The 18,068-nt window shown below is 49.8% G+C and overlaps 1 protein-coding gene across 5 annotated transcripts in view; it reads left to right on the top strand.

The window, feature by feature from the left end:
* Positions 1-18,068, top strand: part of TAOK2 (TAO kinase 2) — a 150,316-nt gene that overhangs the window by 86,493 nt on the left and 45,755 nt on the right. For all 5 annotated transcript variants that reach the window (XM_029606969.1, XM_029606967.1, XM_029606968.1 and 2 more), the window contains one exon: positions 12,350-12,553. In XM_029606969.1, the coding sequence (XP_029462829.1) occupies positions 12,350-12,553 (204 nt within the window). The remainder of the gene's footprint in view (positions 1-12,349; positions 12,554-18,068) is intronic.

Raw genomic sequence — 18,068 nt, 5'->3', positions numbered from 1 at the left:
TGAGGAGCCCACTATCAGGAGCTAACAGCCCAGGGACAATGGAACGAAGAAGAGGCGGAATGGAACATAAACCGCCTGGAAGCTTGAGCGGTCTGACTAGCCTGCCTGCGATTCAGCCACAGACTCAGAGGCGAGTCTGTCAGAGTCATGTTGGACAACGCAACAACCGTTGCCTACATCAACTGCCAGGGAGGAACCAAGAGTCAGCAGGTGTCTCTGAAATAGACCCTCTCATGGAGTGGGGCAGAAACATACCTGCAAGGGATTTCGGCCTCCCATATTGCGGGAAAAGACAATATCTCAGCAGATTATCTCAGCAGAGAGAGCCTAGACCCGGGGGATTGGTCGCTGGCGGACACGGCCTTCCTGCTTATAGTAAATCGATGGGGTCTTCCAGCCATGGACCTACTAGCAACTGGTCGCAATGCCCGGGTCCCCAGATTCTTCAGCCACAGACAAGAACCACAATCTCATGGAATCAACTGGTCAGAGGAAGACCTCCTGTACGCCTTCCCTGGCCTCTACTGGGCAGGGTCATCCACAAGATAGAGCACCACAGGGGACTATTCCTACTAGTCGCCCCGGATTGGCCAAGAAGACCATGGTACACGGACAGCGAAGACTATCAGCGGGGAACCCTCTGCGTCTACCGCCATACAGGGACCGATCTCCCACAAAGATCTGGCTCAATTCTCTCTTACGGTATGGCCCTTGAGAGGACTAACCTAAAGAAGCGCGGCTACTCAAAAGCCATGATTGACACTCTGCTCCGAGCACGCAAGTTCTCCACATCTCTGTCTTGCATATGGATCTGGAGAGTATTTGAAGCCTGGTGTGAAGACTGCACCCTCCTTCTGAGGTCAGCCAAGATTCCCACGATCCTAGAATTCCTACAGGACTGCATGCAGAAGGGGTTGTCTCTCAACTCCCTCAAGGTTCAAGTTGCAGCACTGGCCTGTTTTAGGTCCGACGTGGACGACATCAGACGATCAGCTCATCCTGATGTGTCTCGCTTCCTGAAAGGAGTCAAACAACTCTGACCACCACTAAAGTGGCCAGTGCCTCTATGCAACCTCAACCTAGTACTAGACTTCCTAGCAGGGGAGTCCTTCAGACCAAGTGGCCTGTCTCTACGCCTCTTGACCTTAAAGACAGCATTCTTGATCGCAATATGCTCAGATCGGCGCATCTCCGAACTTCAAGCATTATTCTGTCGAGAACCGTTCCTCGGGTTCACCCCAGGCACCATACAGCTGCATACGGTACCATCCTTCCAAATGAAAGTGGTTTCTCAGTTCCATATGAACCAGACCATATCCTCACCAGATGAACACAGGGATTCGGAAGACTCACGCATCCTTCGCCACCTGAATGTTGGTAGAATCCTAGTCCGATACCTGAAGAGATCGGAATCCTTGCGCAAAACTGATCACCTGTTCGTTCTTCACAGCAGGAAGAAACAAGGGGAAGCGGCATCGCGGGTGACCATAGCCCGTTGGATCAAAGAAGTAATTAATACAGCCTACATAGAGGCAGAAAAACCACTACCTCTACAGGTCAAGGCACATTCTACAAGGGCCCAGGCAGTCTCCTGGGCAGAAAGCAGGCCGTTTTCGCCAGTCAAGGTCTGTCGGGCAGCAACATGGTCCTCTCTACACACCTTCTCCAGGTTCTACCGCCTGGATGTCCAGGCCAGGGAAGATACAGCCTTCGCAAGGGCAGCACTAAGTGTGGCACATATTCTAGCTTTTCCTAGCGTGTAGCCTGATGCACTCAGGACCAGTGCGTTATGTGCTCTTCTGCTAGCAGATGGGAGATGGAGTCAGATTTCAAAGATTACATCACCCTAGATATACCCCTGCAGTGACCTCAGCTCCTCAGTATCTCTCCATCTTCTAGCAGATGCGGACACTGTCCCACACCCTAGCACAGTATTAATTTACAGCAAAGAAGATAACTTTTATCTTAAAGAAGATCGAGCCCCGCTCTCCTGCGGTGATATCTAAGGGTCCCTCCCCCATTTGAGAATTCCAGAGGTGATTTTTGATGTCCCTCAGAGGTGTGCCTTGCTCCAGTAGCAGACTCCCAGTGTGGACTTAGCCCCTAGAGCGGCTGAAAGGCAGTGGGTGCATAACTGAGCGTGGCGGTGAAGGTAAAGCCCTCTCCCCCCGTAGCTGGAGACTGTCCCGGCACGTGATCGGTAAGCGCCGAGACCAGATAAGCAGAAAAGTTTAAATTAAGGTCTCCGGTCTCCGGGACTCGGAATGCTGTACCGATTCTGTTTTTCATCCGGCGAGGTAAAAAGGGAGTGCCGATTGGGTTGAGCAGCCTTGGCTGGGCTAGGGCCCGATCCAGTGCAGGGATCCAGACACGTGGAGACCCTAGGGGGTGCCATCTTATGTGCAGGGGGCTTCGGCGCCATCCTCCCTTCTCGACCAGCGGTATGCGCGGGGCAGGCCGGACGGCCAATGCACCCAACTTGCCTCCAAACTGGATGCAGGCACAGCTGCCCGCACAAGCCGTGCTCATAACTAATGCATGCATAGTGCTCATGCGCATAACTGTGCATATATCGAAGCACATTACCTGTGCGTCTATACACAGAGCAATGGCACCAGCATCCAAGAAGCTCAGAAGGCATTCTCTTTGCACAGCCTGCCACATCAGAGCCACACAGCCTGAACTGGAGTCCTGTCTGTGTCATCATTGCAAAAAAGCCCAAGGAGTACCAAAGCCTGGTCCCTCACAGTCTGAGGATGGGTCCGGAACTACTACATACAATAGCACCCGGACCTATGCAACTCCGAAATGGCATCTCTACAAGAGGGCATTTCAGGGGCTCCTACTCCGACACCCCCTGGGGCTAACATGGACCCAGGGGCCTTCTCCTGGTTAGAATTTTTCCAGGGACTGCTTGCCTTCGTTCAGGCGTAATCGGCCCCGGCTGCAACCCAGATCCAAACCCAGCCAGGAGCACCTGACCCTCCCGGCCCTGCTTGGGTGCCACGAAACATGCCTCGCCTCACCAAGAATTTTACTAACAGGGACCCGGACACCTCAGACGATGATGGTGGTTCACTGGAGGAAGGAGAAATCCCTCCAGGCCTGGAACCATACAGAACAATGCTTCGCTTCTTCCACAGGGATGAATTACCAGCCCTTTTTTCACAGACCCTGAAGACTCTGGGGATCTCAGGCACAGACCCTATAGCGGAACCAAATAGCCTTATGCTATTTCCCAATGATGGAAGCCATCCAGGAACTGATTGAATTGGAGTGGGATGCCCCGGAGGCAAGCTTTAAAGGAGGTCAGGCCTTGGAAGCCTTCTTTCCTCTGGAACCAGTGACCAAGGGATGTCTGCGTTTCCCGAAAGTGGATGCCATGGTCTGCGCCATCTCGAAACGAGCAACCATCCCTGTGGAGGGAGGGACAGCATTGAAGGATACTCAGGATAGACTATTAGAATCTTTCCTTAAGCAAGCCTTAGACGCAATAGCTATGACACTGCAAATCGCTTCCAGCTGCGCGTTGGTGGCACATTCCTGCGTATCCCTATCGAGAGAGGCAGATAATTCCAGAACATATGCCGGTGAAATGATTGAACCTGCGGCAGCCTTCCTGATGGACGCAAGCTCAGACCTGGTGCATGCCTCAGCCAGAGGAGTAGCCTCGGTAGTGGCTGCCAAAAGGCAGTTATGGTTGCTGAACTGGTCGGCAGATGTGACTTCTAAGGCGAATCTCACAAGAATGCCCATTAAGGGATCTCTCCTATTCAGAAGCGAATTAGAGAAGTTAGCCAGCAAGTGGGGCGAAACCTCAGTGCCTCGGCTACCGGAAGACAGGGGTAAAAGATCCCAACGCCCCTCCCCCAGAAGAACTAGGGGCAGAGGCTCCCAATGTTTTCGACACTACAGGACCTCGTCATTCCATGTACCTTGTCCCTCCGGAAGGTCCCAGCCCTTTTGGAACCAACAAACCAAGAGAGGAACAGGCCCGGGGGCAGGCTTGAACTGTGCTTCCCAATGAGAATGGGCTGACCCATCCACAGGAAGAGGAAATACGGGGTCTGCTTTCCCTCTTCTACCAACGATGGGTCAAAATCACGTCTGACAAATGGGTACTAAACATCATTCGAGAAGGTTACTCTCTGGAGTTTCGCAGCATCCCTTGGGACAAATTTATGATATCCCACTGCCACTCCCACACCCAAGAGACTGGCAGTGGAATCCACTCTGACAAGACTACTCAGTCTGAAGGCTTTAACTCCGGTACCTATGTCCCAGCAAAATACGGGGCATTATTCCATCTATTTTATCGTTCCTAAGAAAGAAGGATCATTCCAACCCATCTTGCATCTCAAGTATGTCAACCGTCATCTGCGGGTACTACACTTCCGCATGGAAACGCTCCAGTCCGTAATAATGGCAGTACTACCAGGAGAGTTCCTAACCTCCCTGGACCTCTCCGAAGCCTACCTTCACATCCCAGTCCATCAAGATCACCAGCGTTTTCTATGCTTTGCGGTACTGGGACACCATTACCAGTTCAGAGCGCTACCCTTCGGCCTAGCAACCGCCCTAGAACATTCTCCAAAATTATGGAGGTCATGACGGCAACACTAAGGAAGGGAGGCATCTTGGTATACCCTTATTTGGATGACTGGTCAGGGCAAAGTCTTCGGAAGAGAGCCGGCAGGTGACCAGCAGAGTCAAAAACCTATTGCAGGAACTCAGTTGGGTCACGAACATGGTCAAGAACAGTCTGCAACCCTGTCAGTCTCTAGAGTACCTGGGGGCCTGTTTTGACACCAAACAGAACAAAGTCTTCATCCCTTCCCCAAGGAGGAGGAAGCTGATGGAACAATTACGACAATTGATGACCAGTACACGCCCCAAGGTGTATGGTACTATCTTCAAGTCCAAGGCCTCATGGCATCAACCCTGGAAGTCGTCCCTTGGGCAAGGGCCCATATGCGACCACTCCAGTGCTCCTTACTGTCACGCTGGAACCCACTGTCCCAGGACTACTCAATTCGAGCAGTGGGCTACGTAGCAGGAGACCAGGGTTTGAGTCCCGCTGTCGCTCCTTGTGACCTTGGGCAAGTCACTTTACCCTCCATTGCCTCAGATTGTAAGCCCTCTGGAGATAGGGAAATACCTATAGTACCTGAATGTAAACCGATGTGATATCTCAGATCGAATGTCGGTATATAAAAATAATAAATAAAATAAATAAATTCACCTCCAACTACCAGCAGAGGTACGTTCTCAGCTTCAGTGGTGGCTACAGGAAGACCACCTAAGCAAAGGGAGTAAGCCTATTCCCACTGAACTGGATCGTGCTAACCACAGATGCGAGCCTACGAGGGTGGGGAGCTTACTGTCAGGAACTGATAGCCCAGGGACAATGGAACAAGGAAGAGGTGGGATGGAACATAAACCACCTGGAAGCTCAAGCAGTCAGACTAGTGTGCCTGTGATTCAGCCACAGGCTCCAAGGCCAAGCGATTCGAGTAATGTCAGACAATGCTACAACGGTTACCTACATGAACCGCCAGGGAGGAACCAGGAGCCAGCAGGTGTCTCTGGAGATAGACCCTCATGGCATGGGCGGATGTAAACCTACAAGGTATTCTCGGCCTCCCACATCGCAGGGAAAGACAATGTCTCAGCAGACTTCCTCAGCAAGGAAAGCCTGGACCCGGGGGATTGGGCACTGTCGACCGGAGCATTCCAACTGATAGTAAATCGCTGGGGCCTCCCAGCCATGGACCTACTGGCCACCTTTCTCAGTGCCCAAGTTCCCAGGTTCTTCAGCCGCAGACGAGAGCCACACTCCCAAGGGATTGATGCTTTCATCCAGACCTGGCCAGAGGACGACTTACTGTATGCCTTCCTCCCTTGGCCACTCCCTTGGGGGGTTTTTCTCCTAACTTTTTCTTTTTTCCTCTCGATGGTATTTTTATTTCCCTTCCTCAGCATGACCCGAGGTACTGCGAGTTGAGCCTGTGGCTTGGTACGATCACTTCTAAACAGGGCCGTTCTTTGTGCTTCATGTTCGGAGGGCGGGGAGGGCTCCTCAGGGGCGCCTCCAGTGGCGAAGTGGTGTCATTCCGGCGATTTGGGGGCTATTTTCGGCTGCAGCGCTGTCCGCGGTACTGATTCTTCTTCCGAGGGCACGGGAACAGCGGCCATCTTGGATTTTTCAGTGGCAGTGCCCGCGCCATCGGGAAGAGTGGTGGAGGGTCCGCCTCCTTTTTCTCCGGCCCGTTCTGACTTCGGGGTCGGTCGGGGGGGGCCTTGAGGGGGTGGAAATCGTGAGTGGGCCTGGTGCTGCCACTAGCTCTGAGGGAGCTGGGACTGTAAAGTGTTTTTCCCCAGAATTTGTTTTATTACTGCATGAGGCCTTTTTTGGCCAGCAAACAGCCTGGTTGCGGAATGGGCCTTAATGCTGAGCAGACTCTGGGAAGTTCGTTGCCGGGCTCAGGACCTGCTTTGGGGGTCAGGCCATCATTGCCCTCCGCTCAGAGGTTTCAGTCACCTCCGGCACCAGGGCGGTCTGTCAGGGCGGTGACTCCGGTGATGCTCCCGAGGACCTGGACCCGGGTGTACCGGCAGGTCAGGGGGCGCCAGCGTCTGGAGATACTTTGCTGGGAGATGATCCAGGGGTCCCTAGTCTCGGGTCCGAGGATACTAAGGAGGTCCGCCTGTTCCAAAGGGAGGAATTGGATGTGTTGCTGCCCTTAGCCTTTCAGGTGTTGGGCGTTAAAATGCCCCAAAGTGACCCGGATTTGGAGGAAGAGGATCCTGTCCTGGACAGGGTAAGAGGTTCTCAGACTTCCTTTCCGTACTATAAGGCGGTTAAGAAGTTAGTGGATGCAGAGTGGGGGATGCCTGATGCTTTGCTGAAAGTGGGGAGGACCTTGGGGAAGATCTATCCCCTTTCCAGAGGAGGTCTTGGAGTGTTTTGTCCTTCCTAAGGTCGATGCGGCAGTGTCCTCAGTGACTAAGCGGACCACCATTCCCGTGGTGGGTTCTGCGGCATTGAAAGATATGCAAGAAGGCAAATTGGAGGTTCACCTCAAATGGATTTTTGGGGTCTCTGCACTGGCTTGCATACAGCGATTTGCTCAAGCTTTATGCAGCGGGCTTGTCTCCTTTGGGTGCAGCAGCTGCAGGACCTGCTCCCGAAGTCGGGGGAGCAAGCGGATAGTATCGAGGAATTGAAGCATCTTTTGCGTTTGAGGCAGATGCCCTCTATGATTTGGTGCGTACATCCTCCAGAGCTATAGCTTTGGCTGTCGCGGCCAGACGGTTGTGGTGGTTGCGTAATTGGTCAGCGGATGTCTCCTTTAAGATGCAATTAGGCTTTTTGCTGTTCAAGGGGCGTCTGTTGTTTGGGGACGGCCTTGAGCATCTGATTCAGTCGCTTGGGGAGAATAAGCCGCTACAGTTACTGGAGGACAGACCTAAGGCGAAGAGGTTTTTTCAGACCCGTTCGCGTCTCCGTACCGATAGGAGATCTCAGCTGATGCGGGCTCCCTCTGCTCCTCAGAGGTTGTTTTCCCCTAGGGGGGCATACTTGGGGGGCAGTGCTTTCAGGGGGGGCCCATAGGCCATTTCGGGGTGCTGCAGGAGGATCTGCAGCCAGTGGCAAGTCCTCGCAATGAAGCGAGGCCGGTCCACTCCATTGTTCCTATTATAGGAGGTTGCTTGATGCAGTTTTACGACGAGTGGGCCAACATCACGCAGGATTAGTGGGTTCTCAGTATAATAAGAGACGGCTACGTGTTAGAATTTGTTCGGTCCAAGATCTATTTCTAATTTCACCTTGTGGTCCAGGGTACAAGTGAAAGGCAGTACAGGAGACCTTAGGGCACCTCCAGGAATTGGGGGCGGTCATTCCAGTGCCCACAGCAGAGCTCCGAAAGGGATGCTACTCATTTATTTTGTGGCTCCAAAGAAGGAGCCACATTTCGGCCCATCCTCGATTTGAAGAGAGTGAATACCACTCTCAAAGTTCCCCACTTCCAGATGGAAACCTTGCGTTTGGTGATAATGGCGGTATGCAAGGGGGAGTTCCTGGCTTCTCTGGATCTTATGGAAGCCTATCTACACATTCCGATTTACTTGGAGTCCCAGCATTTTCTTCGCTTCATGATCCTGGAACAACATTTTCAGTTCAGGGCACTTCCTTTCGGTCTGGCCACAGCCCACGCACTTTCACCAAAGTGATGGTGGTGGTAGCGGCGGCACTTCGGAAGGAAGGTCTCCTGATGCATCCTTATCTAGACAACTGGCTGATCAGAGCAAAGTCGGCAGATCTATGTCAACAGTCAATTCGCAGTGTTTGCAATATTCTCCACTTTCTCGGCTGGGTTGTGAATGTGGCCAAGAGTCATTTGACCCCGACACAGTCCTTAATCTACCTGGGAGCGAGGTTCGACACCCGGTTAGGCAAAGTGTCTCTGTCTGAAGAAAGGGTGCTATCCCTTCAGAACAGAGTTCGGTTGTTGCAATTACGAATTCCCAGAGTATGGGATTATTTGCAGATCTTGGGGTCCATGACTTCAACCTTGGAATTGGTTTCCTGGGCTTTTCTCCATATGAGGCCATTGCAGAGGGTGCTTTTGGCGTGTTGGAAGCCGAGCTTAAGAGGAGTTTTACCTGCCCCTGCCCCTGGAGGGGGAGGCCAGGGAGAGTCTATCTTAGTGGCTTCAGTTGGTCAGTCTTCGCCGCAGAATGGACCTCGAGATCCCGGATTGGGTGGTGGTGACGACCGATGCCAGCCTTTCCGGCTGGGGGGGCGGTTTGTCAGCACCATTCTGTCCAGGGCATTTGGTCTACGAAAGAGTTTGCATGGTCTATCAACTGGTTGGAGACTGTGGCAGTGTGGCTTGCGTTGAGGGAGCTCTTGCTGCTAGTGAAAGATTGCTCGGTCAGGATTCTGTCGGACAATACGACGGCAGTGGCGTATATCAGTCGGCAGGGCGGTACCAGGAGTCAGGCGGTAAATCAGGAGGCATAGCTCTTGATGCATTGGGTGGAGACCAACTAGAACGGATAGTGGCGTCTCACGTAGCCGGCGTCGAAAATGTCCAAGCGGATTTTCTCAGTCTGGCTTGCCTAGATCCATGAGAGTGGGAGTTGGTGGAGACCGTGATGCAGTTCATACGGAGACGTTGGGGGTCGCCTCATGTGGATTTCATGGCGACTCGTCAGAATACCAAAAGGGTTCGATTCTTCAGTCGAAGGAGACAGCCGAAGGCGTCGATGCACTTGTTCTGCTTTGGCCTCGGGGTTCTGCTTTGTGTTCCCTCCTTGGCCACTGGTGGGCAGGGTGTTGCGTCGCATCGAGAGACATCATGGAGAAGTGATTCTGGTTGTGCCGGAGTGGCCTCGGCGTCTGTGGTTTGCGGATCTCATCAACATGGCAGTGGACGGTCCGATTCGTTTGGGACATCTCAAAGGTCTTCTTTGGTAGGGTCCCATATTTTCCGACCAGGTCGATCACTATTGTCTAGCGGCTTGGCTTTTGAGAGGCAGAGGTTAAAGAGTAAAGGATATCCGGAGTCAGTCGTCACCACTTTGTTGTAGGCCAGGAGGCAATCTACTAATCTGGCTTACGTTAGAGTCTGGCGGGTATTCAAGGCCTTGTGTATTGCTCATGAGATTCACGCCCTTCGGTCCTTCATCCCCGAAATTTTGTCTTTTCTTCAGGAAGGGTTTGCTAAGGGTCTATCTCAGAGTTCCCTTAGAGTTCAAGTGGCAGCCTTGGGCTGTCTGCGGGATAAAGTTGGTGATTCCACTATTTCAGCTCATCCGGATGTGATAAGGTTTCTCAGAGGAACGAAGAATTTGAGGCCTCCAGTTCGGAAAGTGTGTCCATCCTGGAATCTAGTTCTACGGGATTTTTGTTCAGCACCGTTCAAGCCTTTGCAGAGGGCGACGCTGAAGGACTTGACTCTCAAAGTGGTTTTTCTGATAGTGATTTGTTCCGCTAGGCGGATTTTAGAATTACAAGCTTTGTCCTGTTGGGATCCATTCCTCCAGATTCCAGACTCAGGGGTCTCGTTGAGGGATGGTGCCTTCCTTTTTACTGAAGGTCGTTTCCGCGTTTCACGTGAACCAGAGGGTGGAGCTTCCATCTTTTCTGGAGGGGGAGGCATCTGCTCCCATTGCGAGAGAACTCAAGAGATTAGTTGTTCTCCGAGCTCTTTTGCGCTGTCTTGAAGTGACTAATGATTTCAGGAGATCCGATCATCTTTTTGTCTTGTGGAGCAGCACGAGCTGAGGTTCTAAAGCTTCTAAGGCTACTATAGTACGCTGGATGAAGGAAGCTATTGGTTCCACTTACATTACTGCTGGGTGGCAGGTTCTGGAGGGCTTACGCGCTCATTCTACACAGTCTCGAGCAACCTCCTGGGCGGAGGCGCAATTGGTATCTCCTCAGGAGATTTGCAGAGCTGCAACTTGGAAATCCTTACATACTTTTGTGCGACACTATTGTGTGGATTTGAGGGCTTCTGGGTCTCTTTTTGGCGAAAGTGTTCTGCGAGCGAGACTCTCCAGGCTCCACCCCATTTAGGGAGCATTGGTACATCCCAGGCGTCTGGACTGATCTGGATACGTACAGGGAAAGGAAAATTGGTTCTTACCTGCTAATTTTCATTCCTGTAGTACCACAGATCAATCCAGAACCCACCCATTTTTCCTGGAGGTGGAGAGTCACTTGCTCAGCTGTAGTTTTGCCTTATGCGTACAGATTCATAGCAGCCTGTTTTTAGTTTTTCACGTTGACAAGAAGTTTCAGGATTTACTTTTTTTTTCTATTGATTCATTGGATTGAGAGTTGCAATTTTTTGCTTGGGTACAGATCTATACTGAGGAACTGCAGGTGGCACTAGGCTTTATGTAGCAGGGTCAGGTAAGTTTTTTTTTTTTTTTTTTTTCCCTCTGTCTCCTCCTGCTGGCAGGGATGTATGAGCCCAGGCGTCTGGACTGATCCGTGGTACTCAGGAAAGAAAATTAGCAGATAAGAACCAATTTTCCTTTGTCTTTCTATATACCTGGGCAGGACTGATCTTAGAAAAGCACAGCAACCATAATGTTATGGCCATGGTGGTAGCAGCTACCCCTTTAAATTCTTCCTCCACTGAGGAGATTTGTAAGGCTGAGACTTAGTTCAGTCCACACATTCACAGCCCACTACTATCTAGACTTGGCCTCCCAGTTTTATAATAGGTTTGGAATGCTGCCTTTTTGAAAGATAAAACCATCTCCAGCCCTCATAGGGCCCATTTTTATGATTTCAGGTTGTTCCCAGTTTAAAAATATAAAGAGAACAAAATAAAAAAGGGATTTTCCCAACAAAAAATATTTTGCACATGTTGGTTGTTCTTGTCAATTTTCCCTTTTTTGTTGAATTCTATTGATTACTACATATTTCTATGTTGCCCTACTATTGCTATCCAAGATGACTTGTATTGCAAATGACTTCAATAAAATAAATAAAATCATCCTTAGCTAGGGATTTCCACTTGGTGAACCGGTATGCTGTCAGATAAAGTGAAGTTGCATGTAATAAATATGAACTGTCTTCGCAGAACAAGTCACACAAACTCACCTCTCCTTCAGTTATCCATCCCCCTCTGCCCCTGTAAAGTGTTCTTTCTTTTTATATATAAAATCACACAAACAGAGAGGAACTGTAGGGCTGCTACAGTAAGGGAACTGCCATGCATATGCAGTGAAAGATACTTAACTTTTTGTAGAAAACAGTGGAAATTTACATGATCCACTTTTGTGTGACTGAGGTTAGGACTTCAGCTTGGAGAAGAGATGGCTGAGGGTGGATATGATAGAGGTGTTTAAAATCGTGAGAGGTCTAGAACGGGTAAATGTGAATCGATTATTTACTCTTTTGTATAATAGAAGGACTAGGGGGCACTCCATGAAGTTAGCATGTAGCACATTTAAAACTAATCGGAGAAAGTTCTTTTTCACTCAACTCACAATTAAACTTGGAATTTGTTGCCAAGGGATGTGTTTAGTGCAGTTAGTGTAGCTGGGTTTAAAAAAGGTTTGCATAAGTTCTTAGAGGAGAAGTCCATTACCTGTTATTAATCAGGTTGACTTAGAAAATAGCCGTTTCTGTTACTAGCATCAGTAGCATGGGAAATACTTAGTTTTTGGGTACTTGCCAGGTTCTTATGGCCTGGATTGGCCTCTGTTGGAAACAGGATGCTGGGCTTGATGGACCCTTGGTCTGACCCAGTATGGCATGTTCTTATGTTCTTACTTTTGCTTTTCTTACTCATTCTTTTACCCATCTTTTGCTGCACTGTAGGAACTGCATGAGAACCAGAGTACACCGAAGCGAGAGAAGCAGGAGTGGTTACTACGACAGAAGGAGAGCATGCAGCATTATCAGGCTGAAGAGGAGGCCAACTTGCTGCGCCGTCAGCGCCAGTATCTCGAGCTTCAGTGCCGCCAGTACAAGCGAAAGATGCTGCTGGCCCGCCACAACCTGGACCAGGACCTGCTGCGGGAGGTGTGCCTCAGGCATAATGGGGGGAGGGAGATCCTGGAGTAGGGATACTGCATCCATGTCCCTTGTCAATAGAAATATGATGGCAGAAAAAGACCTTATGGCCCATCCAGTCTGCCCATCCATCTAATTTATCTAGCCTTACAATTCCCGTCACTCCCTCACAGATCCCCTGTATTTATCCCATGCTTTCTTGAATTCAGATATCATTTTTGTCTCTAACACTTCCACTGGGAGGCCATGCATCTACTACCTTCTCTGTAAAGAAATATATCCTAAGGATACTGGGCTTGATGGACCAGTGGTCTGACCCAGTATGGCAAGTCTTATGTTCTACCCTTTTTCACCCTCATCCCATGACTCCTCGTTCTAGAGCCTCCTTTCCATTGAAAGAGGCTCAGCACCTGTGCATGGAAACCTTTAAGATATTTAAATGTCTGTCATATCTTACCTTTCCTCTAGATTAAGTCTTTCCCCATATATTTTAGAACAAAGACCATTGACCATTTTAGTGGCCACCCTCTGGACCGACACCAATTGGTTTATATCCTTTTGAAGATGTGGTCTCTGGAATTATATACAGTATTCCAAGTGAGGTCTTACCAGGGACCAAGATAAATGCACAAGGGGAGGGAGAGAGTGTTCTTGTCTCACAGAATATTCAGATGATCTTAATGAAATTTCTGTGCTGCTGCTGTCTTTCATGTTGCCTGTTCTTGCTGCCTTATTATTTTTCAGCATCTCTTGGTATTAAACTCTTCACTGTATATACCCAGATCAGTCTAGACTCCTGGGTTTTGCCTCCTTTGCAGCGGCTGGAGACAGAGAAAGTTTCGCTGGCACTGCCACATAACCCAGTGTGTCACCTGCTGTCCCTCAGTATTTCTCTGTCTGCAACAGATGGTAGAAGTGCAAAACCTGCAGTCTGGAAACTAGGTTTAAAAAAATATAGAGAGAGAGAGACAGCAAAGATTTCTTGGAGGATTTCCTCCCAGGAGTTTGGCAGGTCCTGGTGGGACTATCCCTCCTGGTTCTGAGGTGGATGAATAAGGAATTGGAATCCCTTATATAGCTCAGTCCTTTACCACAAGGGGTAGATATCTGGTGGGGCCAGTTCCCTCACCCCCTAGGAGGACTTGCAGATCTTGCTGCCTCTCTTCCGAGAGGGAAGTAGTTTTTGTCTATTTCTTAAAGCTTTAAAGTTTAAAAGAAAAAAAAAGTGTGCTTTTGATCTGCTGGTCATCCCAGAGTGAAGAGAGTGGAGCTGAAGCCCAGCAAGGGCTTGGCTGCAGGAGCTCTCAATGGCTTTGGTTGGGATCCTCTGGTGGCCGACTGCACTCATGATCTGGGCAGGCTGAAAGTGCATTGCGTGCAGTGATGCGCATAGCTATCCCGTGCTAGCTCTTGTTCCCACTGCCTCTCTGGGGGAGAGGGCATCTCGGGGACGACCGCGGAAGCATCAGAAAGGCCGTGAGGGCTCAGGTGGCTCTCGGGTGCAGAGAGTGAAGCAGCGGGCCCCTTCCGTATTAGCACAGTAATGGTGGCCATTTTGTCTTCACTTGAAGCTGCTTCAGAAGCTGCGATGGGGGGGAGGGGGATCTCCCGCCACCACTGTCCCCAGCTGATCGGAGACCCTTGGAGGGCCAGAAGACCAGGGAATTCATTCGGGTGAGGATGAGGTCCTTCTGGGGGAGGAGTCTGATGATTCTGCAACCTTCCCATTGGATTTTTTCCTCTTGTTGCACAAGGCTTATTTGGCCAGGAAAGCCAAGGGATGGCGTGGTTCCAAGCAGGACGGCCCAGTTGGTCCACAACCCAGGAAGAGGTCCATGGTTTCATGGGCTAGCTATTTATTTATTTATTTATTTATTTATTTAAGACTTTTATATACCGGCATTAGTATGCAAACATACCGGTTTACATTGCAACTAAAAGACTGAAAATACAATCAACAGGGAGGGGAAGGGGGAGAGAGTAATTACAAAGTGCAGAAGGTATTGAATTAAAAAACATTAACTTTAAACGGTAACAGGCTAATTACAAAAGACTATATACAATTTAAGGGCTAGTGGTGCGACAAGGGTTTGGTGAGTCCTTGGCATGCCTGCACAGTCAAATGCTACGGATGAATTCTCTGAGGATTCTGAGGACAGACATTCACCAGAAGTGGACTCTCCTGAGGCATATCCTTTTCCAGAAGGGCAGGATCCAGAAGAGGAGGTGGCACAAGCCCCAGCTGTTGAGGGGGATGATCCAAAGGTGGCTTGACTTTTTTCCACAGGGAAGAATCCCTATGTCCTTAAGGAGCTGGGGATAAAGGTGAGAGGAATCTAATCAGGAAGAGCAGTATCTGGTCATGGATGGCTTAAGTGGTCCAGCAAAGGCTTTTCCTGTCTACAAGTCAGTTAAGAAGTTATTGGTCAGGGAGTGGGATACTCTGGAGACCGGTTTAAAGGTTGTAGAGCAATGGATAAACTATATCCTTTGCCAGATGACATGCTTGAGCTGTTGAGGGTTCCAAAAGTGGATATCTCAGTGTCTGCAATTACTAAGAAGACAACCATTCTGGTAGCCAATTCTGCAGCACTGAAGGATATGCAGGATAGGAAACAGGAAGTTCATCTCAAGAAGAATTTTGAGGTGTCTGTCCTAGGCATACATGCCTCGGTGTGCAGCAGCTTTATGTTTTGGGCTAGGCTGCAATGGATGCAGCAATTGCAGGCGGAAAAAGCGATGTCTACATCAGAGACGAAGCAGGCGGAGCAGCTAGAAGGTGTGGTGGCCTATGGAGCCAATGCGTTATATGACCTCATTAGTACGTCTTCTAGAATGATGATGTCTAGCGGTCTCTGACAGATAACTTCTTTGGTTCGAAACTTGTCGGCAGATGTTTTATCCAAGGCTCAGGAGCGTTGCCTTTCAAAGGAAAGCTACTTTGTGGAGAAGATTTGGAGGAGCTGAGCTGATAGAACATCTGGGAGAGAATAAAAGGACATAAGATTGCCTGAGGATAAGCCGAAAAGGGGAAAAAGATATTTTCCTATGCAATCTTGATTCAGAGGGATTTTTCAGCAGAATAGGGCTTCAGGGAGAATCCAAAAGCAGAACACTGGAAAGCAACAATCCTGGAACCAGTCCTTTCGAGGTCAAAAGATGCTTCCGGTTAGTGTGCTGGTGGAGCCAAATCTGCCCAATGAAGTGAGGCTAGTCCACTCCTCAATTCTAGTTATAGGGGGTCAGTTGACTCATATTTTTTTTTTTTATGAGGAGTGGGCCAAGATCACATTGGTCCAGTGGGTCTTAAGCATGATAAGACAAGGTTACGCTTTAGAATTTGCTCGTCCATTAAAGGACTTGTTCGAGGTCTCTCCTTGCACTTCCGTGACCAAAAGATAAGTGGTACAGGATACCATCAGCTGCCTACAGATGCTGGGGGCCTGTTGTTCCCATCCCCCTAGAGGAGTGAGGGAAGGGAAGGTATACCATTTATTTCTTGGTTCCAAAAAAGGAGGGAACCTTCCATCCAATATTGGACTTAAAGAAAGTAAATGTGGCTCTCAAAGTTCCTCGTTTTTGGATGGAGACCCTTCGCTCGGTCATTGCAGCAGTGCGCAAAGGAGAGTTCTTGGCTTCCCTGGAATTTGACCAAGGCATACTTGCACATAGCAGTCCGGCCAGACCATCAGAGGTTTCTGCAGTTCATGGTCCTCTGGGTGCATTTTCAATTTTGTGCCCTTCCATTCAGACTGGTGACTGCTCCGAGAACCTTAACAAGAAGATGGTTGTGGTGGCGGCGACGCCTCTCAAGAAGGGGGGGGCCTTCTAGTTCACCCATATCTGGACGATTGGCTTATTCAAGTAAAGTCAGAGGACCTTTGCAGGCAGGCAGTGGCATTGGTGCTGCAGTGGCCGAGATCCCTGGGCTGGGTAGTAAATTTGTCAGCGTCATCTTACCCCTTTTCAGGTGGTGGAGTTTCTGAGGACACGTTTCGATACTAAGGTACAGAGGCAAATTCACAGTATGTTAGAGAAAGCAGTGCCCAAAGTCTGGGATTACTTGCAGGCTCTCAGTTCCATAGCTTCCACTTTGTAGCTGGTTCCTTGGTTGTTTGCTCGTACGAGGCCTCTGCAGTCAGCATTGCTCTCCCAGTGAAACCCGTTGTCAGAGCAGTTTCATCTTCTACTACCTGATACAGAGCTAGCCAAGTCCAGTCTCCCATGGTGGCTTGGTCGGGACCAGTTGTGGTGTGGAGTGGACTTGGAGGTTCCAAAGTGGATAGTTGTTATCACCGATGCCAGCCTCGCTGGATGGGGAGCTGTATGCCAGACTCAGTTGGCATAGGGCCAGTGGTTGGCGGAGGAGGCATTGTGGTTTGAAGTCACTTAGAGACTAGAGTGGTGCGGTTCGCGTTGCATGCCTTTCTACCTCTCTTGTGCAGTCGGCCAGTAAGGATATTGTCAGACAATGCAACGATGGTGATTTATATCAACCGACATGGTGCTATCAAAAGTCGGGCGGTGGCTCAGGAAGCCCAGGAGTTACTTTGCTGGGCAGAGTAGCATCTGGCTTTACTAGCGGCATCTCACATAGCTGGGATAGACAATGTGCAAGCGTATTTTCTCAGTTGACAACAGCTGGATCCCGGAGAGTGGGAGTTGTCAGAGGAAGCAATACGTCTCATCCATTGCAGATGGGGCAGGCCCCACATGGACTTGATGGCAACTTAGTGAAAGGCCAAGGCACTGTGCTTCTTCAGTTGCAGAATGGGTCAATGCTTTGGTTATTCCTTGGCCGTGGGATATTCTCCTATACTTATTTCTGCTATGGCCTCTGGTAGGCAGAATATTGCAGCGAGTAGAGATTCATCTGGGAGAGGTGATTCTAGTGGCGCTGGAGTGGCCCTGGCGGCCATGGTTTTGCAGATCTGGTCAATCTAGCGGTGGACAGGCCATTGCGGCTCGCTTATCTACCAAAGCTTCTTCACCAAGGTCCCATATTTTCAGATCAGGTGGCCTGGCTTTTGAGAGGAAGCACTTATGAGAGAGAGGATATTCCAAGGAAGTCATTTCCACTCCGCTGCAAGCTAGAAAGACTTCCACTTCCTTGGCATATGTGAGGGTCTGGAGAGTTTTTGAGGCTTGGTGTGTGGAGCAGGTGATTGAACCTACTCGAGCACCCTCAGCACACATTCTGACCTTGCAACTGGGACTGGTGAAGAGTCTAGTCTTTAACTCTTTCAGAGTTCAGGTGGCAACTTTGGGTTGTCTTCGAGGCAAGGTGCAGGGAGCAGCTCTAGCTGCACATCCTGATGTTGTGCATTTTCTCCTGAGGGAGGAGGGTGAAACATTTTGCATCCTCCAGTGTGGAAGTTTTGTCCCTCCTGGAGCCTTAACTTGGCCCTTAAGGGGATGTGTGCGGCTCCGTTTGAGTCTCTTAGAAGGGCAACTTTAAAAGATCTTACTTTGAAGGTTGTGTTTCTGGTGGCAATTTGTTCCGCTAGAAGGATTTTGGAACTAG

This window comes from Rhinatrema bivittatum, chromosome 6, assembly GCF_901001135.1.
Source record: "Rhinatrema bivittatum chromosome 6, aRhiBiv1.1, whole genome shotgun sequence".
Classification (NCBI taxonomy): domain Eukaryota; kingdom Metazoa; phylum Chordata; class Amphibia; order Gymnophiona; family Rhinatrematidae; genus Rhinatrema; species Rhinatrema bivittatum.
The sequence above is the reverse complement of the archived record's forward strand: the minus strand, read 5'-3'. Positions and strand labels throughout refer to the sequence as shown.